The following is a 16,573-nucleotide window of genomic DNA, read 5'->3' as shown; positions in this document are numbered from 1 at the left end:
CCACTCCTTGTAGTCATTTTGCTCTAAAGCACGTCTTAAAGCACTCAACAAACCAACCCCTTTATTTATGAGATAGATGACTATATAATAAAGTATTTCCTACTGTGTATTTTATTACTGGTGTTCAACTCAGACTATCAAGGTTGAGTGATAATTTAATTACTTCGTCTTTACTATACGTTTTTTCCAGTCCTTACCAGTTTTAGGATTATGTTTCTATTAAACTGAAGTGACTGGTCGAAAGTGTCAGACTGGTATTACACAACAAAGTGTCTGTGATGATTGTCACGAATGATGGTATATGATATACTGAATACACTAAAGCCTTCACATGTACAGAGTCTCATGGCTTTTCATTTATGATTAATTGAAACACAATAATTTTCTTTTCATAATGTTGAAATTTTTCAAAAACTGAAACATGGACTCATATTGTTAATTTTTTTGTTCAAATTATATTGAATTTATTGTGTAATTAAAATTTTTTTTTTTTTTTTTAAGGATTGAGATAATGTAGTTTGACTCTAATACTGATGTCAAAGATGGTCAATCCACAAACCACGGGTCAATATGAGGTTGTAAAATGTGTGATTGTTGGAGATTCTGGAGTTGGAAAAACATGTTTGATACGAGCTCTGGCGTGTAATGCTAGATTTAATTTACAGGAACTTGTTAAAACACATGTAGCTACAGTCTGGGCGATTGATCATTATCACAACGATGAAGAGGTAGGCTTTTTTACTCCAGCATTATAAATCATGTAATTTATTCTCACAATACAGATGTATTGGAAAACTCAGATATTGCACATGTGGTGTGTATGCAATGTAATTTATATAGCTGTAGACAGCCATCTCAAGAATTATTTTTAAAATTGTCCTGAAAATCTTTTTAGACTTAATTTCAAAAGATAAATTTAAGTGGTGATATTTTTAGTGTAATTTTAATGTAGTTTCTCGGATGGTTGCAGATAAATTTCCAATATAGAATCTATCCATATATATATTTGAAATAGCAGATATTGAAATCATTCAAAGTGAATATGAAAAAAAAAAGTTTATAAAATTTCATATCTTGTAAGTTAAGTACGGCCTGAAACTTGTGATAAAAGTTGGCAGACATTAGTATTATTAAACGTACAGAATTGTTTGATTAGATGATATATATTAATGCATTTTAAATATCATATCAAATAGCTGTAGATGTTTTAAACAAAGAAAACCTTTAGAGAAGATCTTTTGTTTAACTTGATGTAGGCTTAGCTTATGTTCATTGAACAGACAGGTGTGGACATAGGTAGACAAAAATATATGACAGGTATCACGCTTGAAAAATACGCGGGAAACGAAGAGACTTCATCTTGTTTTCTACTTCCTATCTGTCATCACTCTCTCATCATCGTAAACAATGCCATGTGCTTTTTCTATTTATAGTAACACAGCTCGAAAGTTATTCATTTTTTATTTATGTTTTTATATATTCAGTGAACCTTTAGGCTATTCATCAAAAATGTTACATTGTTTTGGCTATTTGCCATTTATTTACATGAGAATTAGGCCAGTATAACTGATCTATCTGTACTATAAACATGACAGTTATTCTAAAATAATATTACCCAGAGACATACACAGATCTTATATATAGGCTAGTTGTAAAACATAAATATTTTGATTAGCCTGCAGGCCTATAAATATCAAATAGCCAGTATAAATTTTGTTATCGATGATTAACACGTGCCTATATTTGGTTGTCGTTCCATATAATATTTATTGATATGTTTATATAATATTTGTTTATTAAATGAAATGGGGTTTAACATCCTTCTTTTCTGCACCGACTGGGCTAATAAAGATGGGCATATGCCATACTTTGGAAGAAATTTTGTCTGAACAGCAGCACTACGGCCTATTTCAAATTCCATCTGTCAAGGGTTCTTTTACGTGGCACAATAATCATTTTTGTTTCAAATACCAAAATTCAGACAAAAAAATTTTTCTTGAGTCATTTTCATTTAAATGTACGAGGATGTTTTATTACATATTAAAGATACATTATGCAAGAGCTAAATCTGCCTATTGCAGGTCTTTCTTTATTCCTGAAATGTTATCTAAATTATTAATTAGGCATTAATTAACTTATCCAGACCATAATCAACTCTCGATGTCAATGCTAGCCTGCGATGTTTACTGGATTAGAATCACATTTGCTGCTCCACTTTCATTCTTGATTAAATCATGAAATAGATAATCAAGCAGTGGCGGCGCTGGGGGGGGGGGGGGCATTTGCCCCCCCATTAATCTGGTCTGCCCTCTGTTTGCCCCCCCAATAATTTTAGAAAATAAAAAAAAGTATTTGTGATACGTTTCGGTAATCAATACCTTCTACAGTGAATAAATCCCACATCCCCACTCAGTCATAAACTTGCATGTTGTAGAGCATTTCCGACAGTCTATTTTTCAAAATTTTCTTGGCGAAGTCCCCAATGGACTCGCTACTTTGGCGTTCACAAGGGGAATTCGTTGAGGTTCGCAAGTCCGTTCGTTTGACATTTTGTTCTCTAGTCGGATAAACTAGTGATCAGGCGACGGACGGTATCTGGTCAGATCTATTTATCTCGACGATCGGTGCCTGGGAATACTGTAAGACAGCATTTCCGGCAGTCTATTTTTCAAAATTTTCTGGGGGAGGACTCCCTACTTTGACGCTCGTGAGTGGGCTTCGTCGTGATTCGCAAGTCCGTTCGTTTGACACTTTACCTCATCGATCAGTGCCTGAAATACTGCCAGGCTGCATTTCCGGCAACCTGTTTTTTAAAATTTTCTGGGGGAGGCCCCCTACCCCTAGTTGAAGCTCGTGCCTTTGCCCCCTTAACCTTGGACTTTGCCCCAGCTTTGCCCCTCCAATCACCGACGGCTGGCGCCGCCACTATAATCAAGACTATGTTTTTTATCATACCGACTTTAGTAATGATGATTGAGGATAGAGCAAAAATTCAATCTCTAAAATCTTGGTTCAGAGTGGATCAATTTGACTGAAATTTTCAGCAAATTCCCTTTACATTATCTAGTTTTTAACTATTATAGTGAAAACTGCAGGCTCTTTATCTAATCTCCCATAATGTATCTTTAAAGAGTGACAATTTTTATAAAACGCTCAAACAACTTTGCTGCTAGTAGGCATTTGTTTCATTGATTACCTGACAACCTATCGTTAATATAAATGAGTTATTTTTTAAACACAGGTTATGGAAAGATCATGGTGTGATGTAGATGGTGTACGAGTATCATTACGACTCTGGGATACATTTGGTTACCATGATAAACAACGAGAATTTTCTTATAAAGGGTAAATTATTTCATATCATTCCATAAAGAAACAAATTACTTTATTTACAAAAGTCCCAGTTCTTATTAGGTCTCTGAAAAAAATATGTTTATGTGTGCTAATCAAATGCCAGAATGTAGAGAAGCGGTCTATTTACCTTGTCTGAAATTATCAGCTCAAAATATTGAGCCGTTTCAAAAGGATTGCCAAAACAATTTAGATGAATTACAAACTCCAAATATGAATATTTCAATATTGTTTGTAAACTTTGGCAAAAGGTAATTAAAATGCATAAATAATCCATGACAAAGTGTGCTCAGTGGATTAATAAAAAGAGATGCATCAACACTGGCTTGTTTATATCGACTACAGTGGATGCTGACTGTTGCAAAATTTTCAATACACCATATCTTTATGAATACTGAACAGAATAGAATCAGTTTTGTACCGATATTTCGTTAAAATATCAAATTTTTCACTGCTTAATCCACGCTAAATATATGTACTCAGATTGATTATCTAACATTTAGTTAAGAAAACAAAATAAAAATACCAATGCTAGCTAATCTCTCGGCTTGGATTCAGTCAGATTTGAAATAGGCCAACCAGGTTACCTAACGAATAGCAGAGATCGATGAAATTTCAATTTATCATAACTTTGTAAATACTGTTTGCAAGAGATCCTGTAGCCAATGGAGCATCAAACCTTTAGTAAGAGATTCAACTTTGACAATTTTATAGTTTTAAAGAGATTAACAATCCCACAAATGAGGTTCAGTGGATTTAGATATATTTATATTGTATGATGTTTAAGATACATTCCCGCTTACAAACTGGGTGATTTGAAGATATATTTGGACTAAAAACATTAAAACTAATTAATTTATCATAATTTTGCTTCAAATCCTTCCCAAAACATTGTAATTGCCAAGGAATACCTCTGCTGTAAAAAGTCAATCAAAAGAGGTCATGTTTGTGTCACATGACTTACCTCTCTCAGTACCTATAGCAACGGGTGCGAAGTCGGAGGAGAATTCATTGCATACACAAGACGATGTTGTCTTTAATCGTTGACTATTTATTACAAATATCGAATCCTAATTCAATTTTCGGATTATCCACTGCCCGTGTCTTTTTCCCGATTTTTATCTCAGAAAGTGTTGTACGTCTAACTCTTCATAAAGTTTATCAAAATGTACATCAAACTCTCAATCTCCACGTGCAACCTTTGACGTCACACATGCAGATATTCCTAATCATCGGGCTGTCGATTAGGGGAACCCTTACATTTTCATCCTGTATACGCGCCATAAGTGTTTTTCAGGGAATCCAATATTTATCTAGTAAGATTGGATATCTCTACTATCCATATATACCAAAATTGCCATACTTTTATTGGAAATAACCACCCGATAAATACTTTTCTGAGAACCTATCTTAAAATACTTATTTATAAAATGGTTATATATTTATTTAAATAGAGCTGATGTGATAGTAGTTTGCTTTAGTACAGTTCGACCAGCATCGTTAAAGAATGTTCGTAGTGTGTGGTATCCAGAGATTCGAAGAGTTTGTCCGACGACACCTATATTACTGGTCGGAACGAGAACAGATCTACGTTATTTATATAATGATGAAAAATATCTTCAGACACAGAAAGGGCTTCTATACGTGTAAGTAGATCAAACTCTTAAAATATTTTTCATGTACGGGGGTGTGGGGTGGCTGAATGGTCTAGCCCGTGCACCCTAGAATGGTCTGTCATTTAGTGGCTTGACGAGGAGTACATGTAGGTGCCGCACGCCTGCCTGACCTTGTTGGTTGTCTCCAGGCCCTCCAGTTTCCTCCTACTGCTAAAAAACACGTTCATACAAACAAATTATTGTTCCAGTTCATTTTGCACTGTTTGTCTTCTAAAAATTTTTGCTTGTGGGTTTTCTCCAGGTCCTCTGGTTTTCCCCTACTGCTAAATTGAACCATATGTTAGTCCCGAAATGAACTAGTTTGTGTCGAGTGTACATTAAACCCCATTTTTATCCCTTGTCTTTGGAGCACTATAACTTTGTTTCTAAATGGGGTAAAATGTTCAAACTTGGTTCAGATGTTCATTAGGTGAATATCTTCACTGCGTTCGGTGTGATAAGCAATTGATTAGTTGGTGCTTTGGAACAAGACTTCAATGATTCCTATTTTGATGAGAGTCATGAAACTTGGTGTATATTTTTATTACATCATTACTGCGACTAAGATTAATAATGAGCATTTTCTGCCCAGGGTAAGCAGAATGATCAGCAGTTTGATTGTTTGATTCTTTAAAAAATGACAAATACGTAAGTTATTACTTTAGGAATGTTTAGAATCTTGGCATCTGACATCAGCCACACTGTTGATTTATTTTCAATAGATTTGTATTTAACTATTGTTATTGAACAGAAACAGTTGAGTTTTCCCTTTTAAAATGTCACTATAGGTAAAGCAGTTTCCGTTGGTATCCAAAACAGTTAAAATCTATGAGTAACGTTTGATTTAAAATTATTTGTAACCTTGCTATGTATTTTATAGACCAATTGAAGAGAAGGATATTATAACTCCAGAAGTTGGTCGTGATATAGCGAAGGAAATTGGAGCACCTTATTATGAAACCAGTGTTTTATCCCATCATGGTATCGAAGATGTTTTTATTAATGCAGCAAGGGCAGCACTCATTGAGAGACGTAAACTCAAATTCTGGAATGCCCAGTTGAGACATGTTCAGCGTCCCCTAATTCAGTCACCAATGAGAATCCCTAAACCTTCCGTGCCCAAAGCTGATGTTCCGTCATCCACGTTAAATAATGATTTATCCAGACTTCTGTATCAGCAAGCAGAAGCCGACGTTTTATTTTCTGTACAAGGCTCATGTATTCAAGCTCATAAAATATGCCTGATGGTGACTTCCCCTGTTTTCGAGGAGCTTTTTTCATTGGATGTTCTGAAGCAGTTGCCAACTGGTCGCAAAAACAGACATTCTGCCAGATTATCTTTCATTGGAGCCAGTATGCACACGGATGAAGATAAGTTAATAGAAAGTGACGCAGAGTCTGTGAGTACCGAGGGCGAATTATCAACGTCAAGAGTGTCTGGTTTTGAGAACTTTTTGAATGTTGACGCAGTGAATGGAAATTTCCCAGTAATCAGCGCCTACAACCAGAAATCTATCGAAACGGTTGAACTGAAATATTGCGAAGATCCCTTTAAGCCTGGACAATCTTTCCTACAGACTGTAGTAACTTTAAACCGGGAGATAACTCCCAGGGCGTTCCAATATATTCTGGAGTATCTTTACACCGGTGTTGTCAAGGAAACATACGGAATGAACGAAGTTAAAATAGCGGCAGAAATTTTCGAAATGACCGATCTTCTTGTGATGATGTCCAATCTCCAAACGAATGAGAATTATCTCAATAAAGAATTAAAACGAAAATTTCATGAAGATAGATTATCGAAGATTCGTGAATTAGCACTACATAAGGAACTAATGACAGGTAAGTTATTGTGAATCTTACGTGGCTAATAAGTTTATAAAGCTAAATGGTTTTATCCAGGTAGTGAAGTATTATCAGACGAGATGAATTGTTTGTACTACGGGATAACTGTGGCTAAGTGGGTAGGTCGCTGGCTTGCTTGTCTAGAGGTCGGGTGTTCGATCCCTGCATTGGCCGAGAAAGTCCATCCAGATTTTCCTGTGTGATTCCCCCTTGTCAGTGATGCAGGACAGAGTGTCTGACAAGGACAGCTGTCTAGTCGTTCAGATGGTACGAAAAACCGAGGTGGCATGCACGTAAATGATCCCTTGACAGTTGGAATTTGATATAAGAGTAGGCCGTAGTGCCACTGTCCGGGCAAAATTCCCCCATAGCACACTGTATCATGTATGCCTGTCTTCATTAACCCAGTTCGGAGCAGAACAGTAGGACGTAAAGCCCCATTTCATTTCATTTCATGTTTGTAATACCAGCCACAAAGGGATCAGTGACAGACTGGGTAGTTCTGGGCCCTCAGACCAACTTGTTTCCTTGGGCCCCGATCACAGTGAAAAACATGTCACATGACGAAAAAACGAAACTACCTTGATTCATGTATTGCACAGCCCACTCAAAGATCATTTTTCTCCTCGGATTTAGGCCATTATATTTTTCAGTGGATGCGAAGATGGATTTTTTTCTATTTTGAAAAAAAAAATATATGACATTTTTTACCGATTGGCCCTCGGACCACTTCCAAGGTCCAGTCTGCCCATGCAATGTCAAAGAATTTTCTGAATCGGAAAGGTATTCTTAGTTTGAATCAAGACACTTCAAGATTATTGTTTAAGTGGTGAGGTGGGTCGGAGAGGGCTGTGCGTATAGTGTTTAATATAGGATCATTAGATCTGTCAATGAATCAGGTAGCATGATTGACAAGAAGTATGGTCACCTGTACAACCTTGTGGGTTGTCTCTGAGTCCTTCAGTTTCCTATCTACTGCTACGAACTGCAAAGCACAAGCGAATTATTGAAATAAAATTTTACCGTATGTTAGTCCCAAAATGACATAGTGTCAAGTGGACATTAAACCCCTGTATCTATAGCAGTAAAGTTGTTAACTGTATTTTGATTTCAGGAATTTTTTTATATATGTTTTCAGATATTACGTTTAAAGTGGATGATGGATTAGTTTCCGCACATAAACCTCTGTTAATAGCCAGAAGTGAGATGATGAGAGCTATGTTTAGTGGTGATTTTAGAGAATCTGTAGCCGATGTGGTAAGATCTCATCTAAATCTTACCAGCAAAGATTGTGACTGTTTTCAGCATTCTCTAATTTTTATACGCCCACATTTCAGTAGATTGACTGACAGGTACATGTACATTCTTCAGCCAGTCAATTTGACTGCCACTCAGTCAAAACCGACAAATATGACTCAAATGAGAGCCCAGGTTCTGACTGTGATAAACTTTTATAATTCTGTTTGTATTTTAAATGGGAGCAACTCTGGCGCAGTGAGTAAGATGTTGGCCCAGTAACTTGGAGGTCCTGTGTTCGATCCCTGCGTTGGCCGAGAAAGATCATCACGATTTTCAGGCGTTGTTCCTCCTTGTCATTGGTGCAGGACCGACAAAAAAATGAGGCCCTGTGTACACAATGGCATACATGTAAAAGATCCCTTGGCAGTTGCAACTCGATATAAGAATAGACCGTAGTGCCACTGCCCGAGCAAAATTTTCCCATAGCACACTGTATGGTGTATGTCCGTCATCATAAGCCCAGTCGGAGCAGAACAGTAGGACTTCAACCCCATTTCATTTCATTTCATTTCCATTTTATGTTATTCCATTTGTCTAATTTGTCATTTTAGATAAAGTTCCCTGAAGTTACACAAGTTACATTTGTCTAAATTATCATTTCAGGTACAGTTTCCTGGAGTTACAAAAGATACATTTCGAGCTCTTCAAGAATTTCTGTATACGGACGAAGAGCCGTGTATGGAAGGAACAGATTGTGTCAATTTGATTGGTTTAGCTAATCAAATGTGTTTATTCCGTTTGATTAGTTTAACGGAGCTTTATGTGATAAGGGAACTGTCTCAATGTGAAAAAGATGGAGACGATATTATTGAAGATGTTATTAATTTATTGGAACCGTCTCAGGTAATATATTGTTCCTTCTTTAATAGGGGATTTCCCGGTTGTAAGTGACAAGGAGTAGGGTCGCATGTCTAACCTCTTGGGTTTTCTCCAGGACCTCCAGTTTCCTCCCACTGCTAAAGACCCCTACGCACAAGCGAATTATTGGAATAAAATTGAACCATGTGTTAGTCCCGAAATGACCTAGTTTGTGTCGAGTGGATGTTAAATCCCATTTCTCTCTCTCTCTCTCTCTCTCTCTCTTCAATAGGGGGGTATGGGCTAGGGGGCATTTAACATCTACCCTTTACCACTGGGTCATTTCAGGACTAACATATGGTTCAATTTTTTTTCACTAATTCAGAGAAAACCCACAAGGTTTGACAGACGACCCTACTCCTGATCACATACAAGTATGGGATCAAAACCACATCACATGACTCGATGACAGACCTTATTATCTAAAGTGCATGTGTTAGACCACTAAAGCACCCAACCCCCCCGAGGCCGAATCGTCTCAATGCATGCACTATAGATCACAAGGTTGCCTACCTAACCAGTGTGTTTTCTCTAAGTCCTCCTGTTTTCTCTTACGGCTAAAGACTCATACACACACACATATTATTGAAATACAATTATACCATATGTTAGTCCCAAAATACAGAACCTTGTCATGAAATATTTGTAATAGGGACCTTACACATCGGTACGAAAACGGACACCAAAACGAACATATATATGTTCGTTTACATTTTCGTTTTTCATATCCTCTAATAGTAGATGCCGTTAATTTCCACTCCATGAACTTCTCGGTCAAGGCAAAGTTTGCAATCGATTTTTTTGGCAGATGTACAACAAATCAAGCAGATTATTGCTTTTGAGCACATTCTACGAACTCTACACAATCAACAATATACACAAAGCCTCAAAAAATGGCGGAAAATTCAGTATATGAGACAAGAAACATTCGTTTGCATACCTTCGTAAATCCAGTTCCATACTCGTAACATTTTTCACTGGCCGAACACTCATTATGGATTGATGTCACAAGTACACATGAATCGATGACGTATTCGTTTTCGTACCGATGCGAAAGGTCCCTAATAAGAAACCTCCTTCCCACGTCACATTTGTTTTGGAAAGATTTTCTTTGAATCAGAATTTTTTTTCGTACAACCTGTAACTATTTTATGCTCGTTTTTGTATTTCCAGTTATATGGAGCAGATGAACTAGGTAAATGGTGTTTATCTTATCTGGCTTGTCATTATAAAGAAATTCACCAGAAACATCATAAAGCATTTAAAGTTCTGCAGAAAGACAATCAAGAATACATTGAGAAACATCGCTGGCCTCCTGTATGGTAAATATATATTTTATAACTTGTATTCCAGATCTTGTATGTCTGATCTTGTATTTGGTGCTACGGTGGCTGAGTAGCTATGGTGCTGGCTCACATCCTGGAGATTTTGAGTTCAATCCTGATGTTGGCAATTGTTTTGACCACTAAGATACACAAACCAACCTCCTAACTCTGTTGGCCTTCTGCCTCTAAATCATGAATATTTACCAAAACATGGCAGACAATTTCAATTCACATCTTCTTCGATTCTAGACCCAAAAATTAATAAGGGGAGAAAACGGGACAGAGAGAAAAATTAGTTCGGAAATGGTGGAATTTAATGGTGGTCTGCATCCACATATTTTTTTTTCCAACATATCTGAGTTATCTTCCCTGACACATTATTTTATAAAAAATGTTTGATTTCTTTATGGTTGATGAGTAATTTACTGGCTTTAATCTATCCATTTATTTTCAAGTTTGGGCTGCAGTTATCAATTTTTAGCGTGTAAAGAACAACTGTTTGACTTAGACAAAAGCACATTCAAACAAGCATGAAGCTAATGTTCTATGTGTGCATTCTTGAATTGGCATAGTTACCAGACTATAAAGAAATGAAATGAAAAGAAATGGGGTTTAACGTCCTACTGTTCTGCTCCAAACTGGGTTAATGAAGACGGGCATACGCCATACAGTGTGCTATGAGGGAAATTTTGCCTGGACAGCGGCATTACAGCCTACTCTTATGATCGAATTTTAACTGTCAAGCGATCTTTTACATACACACCAATGTGTAAAAGGGATCTCAGTTTTTCATCCCATCCAAACAACTAGACAGCTCTCCTTGTCAGGCCCTCCGTCCTGCATCACTGACAAGGGGAGGACCACACCGAAAAATCTAGATGAAGTTTCTCAGCCAATGCAGGGATCGAACACCCTACCTCCAGGCTAGCGAGGCATTGTCTTACCCACTTAGCCAAAACTATAAAGAAGAATTAGTCTATAGATGAAGTTCTAAGCATTAAATGCATATCACCTTTATCTACCTGCAATAAAAAGTTAAAATCTAACTTATCGTGGTAAATATATTGACCTGTAATACCTATAGAGATTGACCTGTAATACCTATAGAGATTGACCAACAATACAGTGCTTGGCCTACAATATACATAATGATTTGCCTATTATAGACATCGACCTGTAATACTTATAGTGATTGACCTACCATAGATATACATTGACCTACGAAAGATATAGAGATTGGCCTATAATATAGACATTGACTTACTACAATAGGTATAAAGACTGGGCTATAATTTAGAGATTGACCTACACTAGATAAATAGATTGGCCTAGAGATTATATAGACTGGCCTATAATATAGAGATAGAGATTGACCAATAAAAGACTAGCACATTACATGTTGGTGCATATATTTCATTCCAGGTATCTGAAAGAAGTGGAACATTTTGAGAAAGCCTCCCAAGCTTCTTCTGGACATTTTGAACAAAAACAACGACAAGATTTCAATAGATGGACAAACTGTTCCAGTGGTTGTTTATGTTTTTGTAGAAGAGGACGTGCTCACTTTGATCGTGGCGACAGAATAGATATGCCGATATGAAGAGTTGACAACTCTAATACCACCAAATTAACCGATTTTATGCTGGATTGAATTTTGAGGGATTAGTTTTTTTTAAAATAAGCCCTGTCTTAGTATTATAGTCCTGGACTAATGGACAGTTGTAGTAATAAAACCAAAACCAAAACAAGTGTGTTTTGAGTTGTGAAGTACAGTAATATTTAGACATACGTATAAAATTCAGTCTAGTATTAGAAATAGTTATTCAATATTAGGATTTATGTAACAATTCTGCGCTCCGTAATGCCATAAGAAATGGTCTAAAACCGATAAATGTGAGAAATATGCCGTGGATAATTATATATTTAACTTCATTTCGAAGTTTATTGTATTACAACTCAAATTATCATGGTCTTTGTGTTTTTTTATAGAGCATGTGGTAATATGTGTGAGTATGATTTTACTACGACCAATTCAGCTCTTTATTTGTCTTTAACCAAGTAAGAAATTTCTCTAATAAAAGCTATTTAAATAGCCAAAAGGGGAATATTTCATAAATAAATATTAGAAGCCCTACTATTTCTTACACCATGCTGACAAAACGGTATAGACACATGACACGATACCCTACCATAAATAAAACAACATGAAATAAGTTTTTGTGCATTATGAAAAACGACCGACTGAAAAGTTTGAAGTTGAAGCCCTGGTATGAAGACGGGTGGGGAGGGTGGGGATTTTCATTTATGGAGGACACAGAATGTTTACAGCTAGTATTGTAACTCGTGAAGTTGTTTGTTGGATTCAGGAATTCAAATCAGAAGTATTTATTCATATAAGTCCTGTTCTAAACAGAACAATGTATTGATCTATTGTAATTTGAAGTAGTATTATTTAAGATATTTTGACGATGTTATATTATTGCTATGACAATGACTTCTGTGATGTAGCTGAGGAGGTAGATTTATATCTGTTTAGCTTTGTATTTCTTTGTATATCAGACGATCATTGTTGCACTGAAATAAAACCTAAATATATATTTTAACCCCTTTTAACATACATTATATCAAGTCATAACATTAGGCTTGTTATTATACTGTATGTCCACTGGTATTTTAGATAGTTAGTAGCATGGAGCCATAATATGCCAGGGGAGGGATTAGAGAAGGAAAAAAGTTTGGATAGGTTTTTTTTAGTCATAATGTAATATTCACACATATGCAACCAATGTTCATGTATGGACTGTATAAATAGATCTTCGATCTTCCCATTCTTCAATGCAATTCTCACTGTCCAGCGTTCAACTCAGCTTTTGGCTTGTGCACTTTATCTGCCTTGACCTATGGACTGGGACGCAAATCAAATAATTTTGAAATACAGCCCTTGAAACTATATATATGTGGACTAAAGGGCAGACAACTCTGTTAGTGTGTGTATTATATCTCTACATACTACTGTAGTTGAACTATTAGAATGAATTGATCAAGAACTATATTTGTAGACTGGAAGGGCAGATAACTCTGCATGTGTGTATATTTTATCTCTATATACTACTGTAGTTGAACTATTAGAATGAGTTGATCAAGTAGAGTGGTAGTAATAGTATATATATCCTACAATATTAATATAATTGAAATGATATGGTTATTTATATTTCTATATTTCCCACCATATTATTGAGAGCACTTTATACCTTGTCATATCCTGTTAATAACTGCCTTGTTTATATCCCACTTAATATACCATACAATATGTGCACTTATTATTTTAATGATATATATAAACACTGTTTTAATTAGATAATATTGTAGATATTAAACTGTATGTATTAGCAGATATTGTAGGGTGTTATATATAACAATATATGCATTTACTACATTAATAAATAAACACTGTTTTGATTAGCACTTAGTGTAGATATTAGTGTATTAGATACATTATCTCCCATTGTTTTATTCTAGGCTATATAAAGACAGTTATAAATAACCCTTCTTATTCAAATTTATCGTTTAAAAAAACCCAAACAAACTTGTATGTCATTTGTTTACAAAGGGCAAAATAAAAGGGGACGGGGTTCAGTTAGCAGAATGATTTAACTCCTGCACTTCAGATCATAAGGTGTGTCATTGAGTCAAGTTGTGTGGTTTTCAGTTCGCCTGTCAAACCTTGTGGGTTTTCTTCAGGTCCTACAGAATGATTAAAATAATGATAACTATTTATCAATCTGCTGATATGTTTTTATAATTAAATATTCCAGTTACTGTGCAAATTGTAAATAGCTTGTTCAGATTTATACACTGTAACCTGGTTATCATTTAATCTTGTGTATCTAGCACTAATTTCTTTTACATTCGTTTAATATCAATTCTTTGTTTAAGAATTCATAAAAAAACTGTTTAAAATCACTAAAAATCATCCAGTTTAAAGCTGACCATTCTATTTTGATAATGAGTGTCCAATTTACAAGTGTTTAATTTCCCAGTCACTGTTAAAATATAAACAACCCAATTGATTATTGATGTATAATGATTAATGATTAATTTTTTAACAATGGTCAGAAAATTAAATACTTGTAAATTGGACACTCATTATCAAAATTAATCAGTCAGCTTTAAACTGAACACAAGTACAAATTAGATGATTTTTTGTTGATTTTAAACGATTTTTACAAATTTTTAAACAAAGATTTGATATTCAACGAATGTGAAAGAAATTAGTGCTAGATACACAAGATTAAATGATATCCGGGTACACTGATACATGTCATCATTGTTCCTTCTAGGTTGTACACACGCACATTTCGTAATGAATGCACAAAGACAATTAATATGGGCATAAATTTTAGGCCATAACATTTTTATGAGGCACGAGCGATATGCTGTGTGAAAATTATCTTGAAATAATTTTTAAGTTTAAATTGTTTCAATGGCATTTAATAATTGAACTGGAATATACAGGTGACAATTCTATTGAATACAATTACTGCTTATTAAACATGCATTATGCAAGAGCAAAATCTGCTTATTACAAGTCTTTCTTTAGGCCTGAAATGTTATCTAAATTATCAATTAGACATTAACTTATCCAGACCATAATAAACTCTCGATGTCAAGGCTAGCCTTCGATGTTGGCTGGATTAGATTCCTATATGCCGCTAACGGCCAATGATAATTAAATCAGAAAAAGTGGATAATCGAGACTTAGCTGTTTATATTAATGATTTTAGTAATGATGACCAAGACTATGCAAAAATTTCACCTGCTTCTTTCTCGGCTCATAGTGGATCAATTTGACTGAAATTTCCAGGAAATTACATTTACACTATCTAGTTTTTAACTATTATAGCGAGAACTGTCATCTCTTTATCTTATCTCCCATAATGTATCTTTAATGAGTGATGTTTCAATAATGACTAGAGAAGCCTAATCGAAACGTCACTCAGTAATAAGCAGTAATTGTATTCCATAGAATTGTGACCTGTATAATTTTATGTTTACATTTCAACATGTTCTATTGTCACAGGAATAAAATGTTTGTGCACACTGATAACCAGAGATGAAGAGGGAACATTGCATGATATCTATTAATCCTGTATTTAATTACTATATGTACTATAACTTAAGCTGGAACTTGCCATTTCTTCATAAATTTGATTTTATCTATATTTACAGTAATTAATGACTGCATCCTTTTTGACGTACATCACATTCATTTCAACCATAATTTAGTATAATATATGCACAACAATACTATTAGCAAATTTTCATGTATCATAGTACACACCTGCCGAATTGTAGATATCAATTTATCGTTTGCAAATGCAATATATAATCGCAATATCTTATCACTGCTAGTTTTCTCAGTTTTGTCCGCTTTTGCACTTGATCTGAATGTCACAGATTTTTGGGGTTAGTTTTTCATTTGAAGAATGATAAAGCATGCAATGCAGTGTTGGGGATAAAAGTTCACGATAGTTTGTGTGACGAATTTTCAGCTGATATAATTGTCAGGCTTGCTGGGACACGATTTAGTCTTGTTTTTTTTTGTTATTATTATTTATATACATATATACCAGTATTTATCATTATATAACAAGTGCTTTCATGTATCATTATTTTGTGTTTTTCTATATTTTTGTGCAATATTATCTGAATCATTCTAGTGGCTTCAGTAATAAAATCATTTATTGAAATATCTCCTCTTATATTTAGTATATTAGGGGTGGGCGGGGGGGTCTAGTGGATTGTGAAATCACAAGGTCTGTAAATTGAGTCAAATGGCGTTGTCACTAGAAATAGGGTCGCCTGTCCAACCTCATGGGTTTTCTCCGGGTCCTAGGGTTTCATCCCACTGCTAAACACCACTACATGCAAGCAAATTATTGAAATAAAATTGAACCATATATTGTATCGAGTGGACATTAAACCCCATTTCTCTCTATATATATTTAGTATTAGACAGCCATTTTGCATTGTGTGTTGTAATCTATTTGGGAGCCACAGTGGCTCAGTGAGATAAGTCAAGACACGTGTCCACGAGGGAGGGTCCAGAGGGGGTCTGCCACTGGTGTAGAGAATATTTTTTCTCTCCCACATTCATGGAAATAACACCGTTTTGACTCACTCCACTGTAATCCTATACATATATGCACCTAAATCAGCAGAAATATTGTCTCAAAGTTT

At 35.3% G+C, this 16,573-nt stretch overlaps 1 protein-coding gene across 1 annotated transcript in view; it reads left to right on the top strand.

The window, feature by feature from the left end:
- LOC126816852 (rho-related BTB domain-containing protein 1) overlaps positions 1-16,083 on the top strand; it is a 30,016-nt gene extending 13,933 nt beyond the window's left edge. Inside the window, exons 2-9 of the mRNA XM_050543626.2 lie at positions 502-728; positions 3,242-3,345; positions 4,806-4,997; positions 5,887-6,848; positions 7,990-8,108; positions 8,754-8,993; positions 10,182-10,330; positions 11,756-16,083. Coding sequence (XP_050399583.1) covers positions 534-728; positions 3,242-3,345; positions 4,806-4,997; positions 5,887-6,848; positions 7,990-8,108; positions 8,754-8,993; positions 10,182-10,330; positions 11,756-11,933 — 2,139 coding nt within the window. The 5' untranslated portion in view covers positions 502-533 and the 3' untranslated portion in view covers positions 11,934-16,083. The remainder of the gene's footprint in view (positions 1-501; positions 729-3,241; positions 3,346-4,805; positions 4,998-5,886; positions 6,849-7,989; positions 8,109-8,753; positions 8,994-10,181; positions 10,331-11,755) is intronic.
- Positions 16,084-16,573: the final 490 nt, after the last annotated feature.

The sequence above is a fragment of the Patella vulgata genome, chromosome 3 (assembly GCF_932274485.2).
Source record: "Patella vulgata chromosome 3, xgPatVulg1.2, whole genome shotgun sequence".
Classification (NCBI taxonomy): Eukaryota; Metazoa; Mollusca; class Gastropoda; family Patellidae; genus Patella; species Patella vulgata.
The sequence above is the reverse complement of the archived record's forward strand: the minus strand, read 5'-3'. Positions and strand labels throughout refer to the sequence as shown.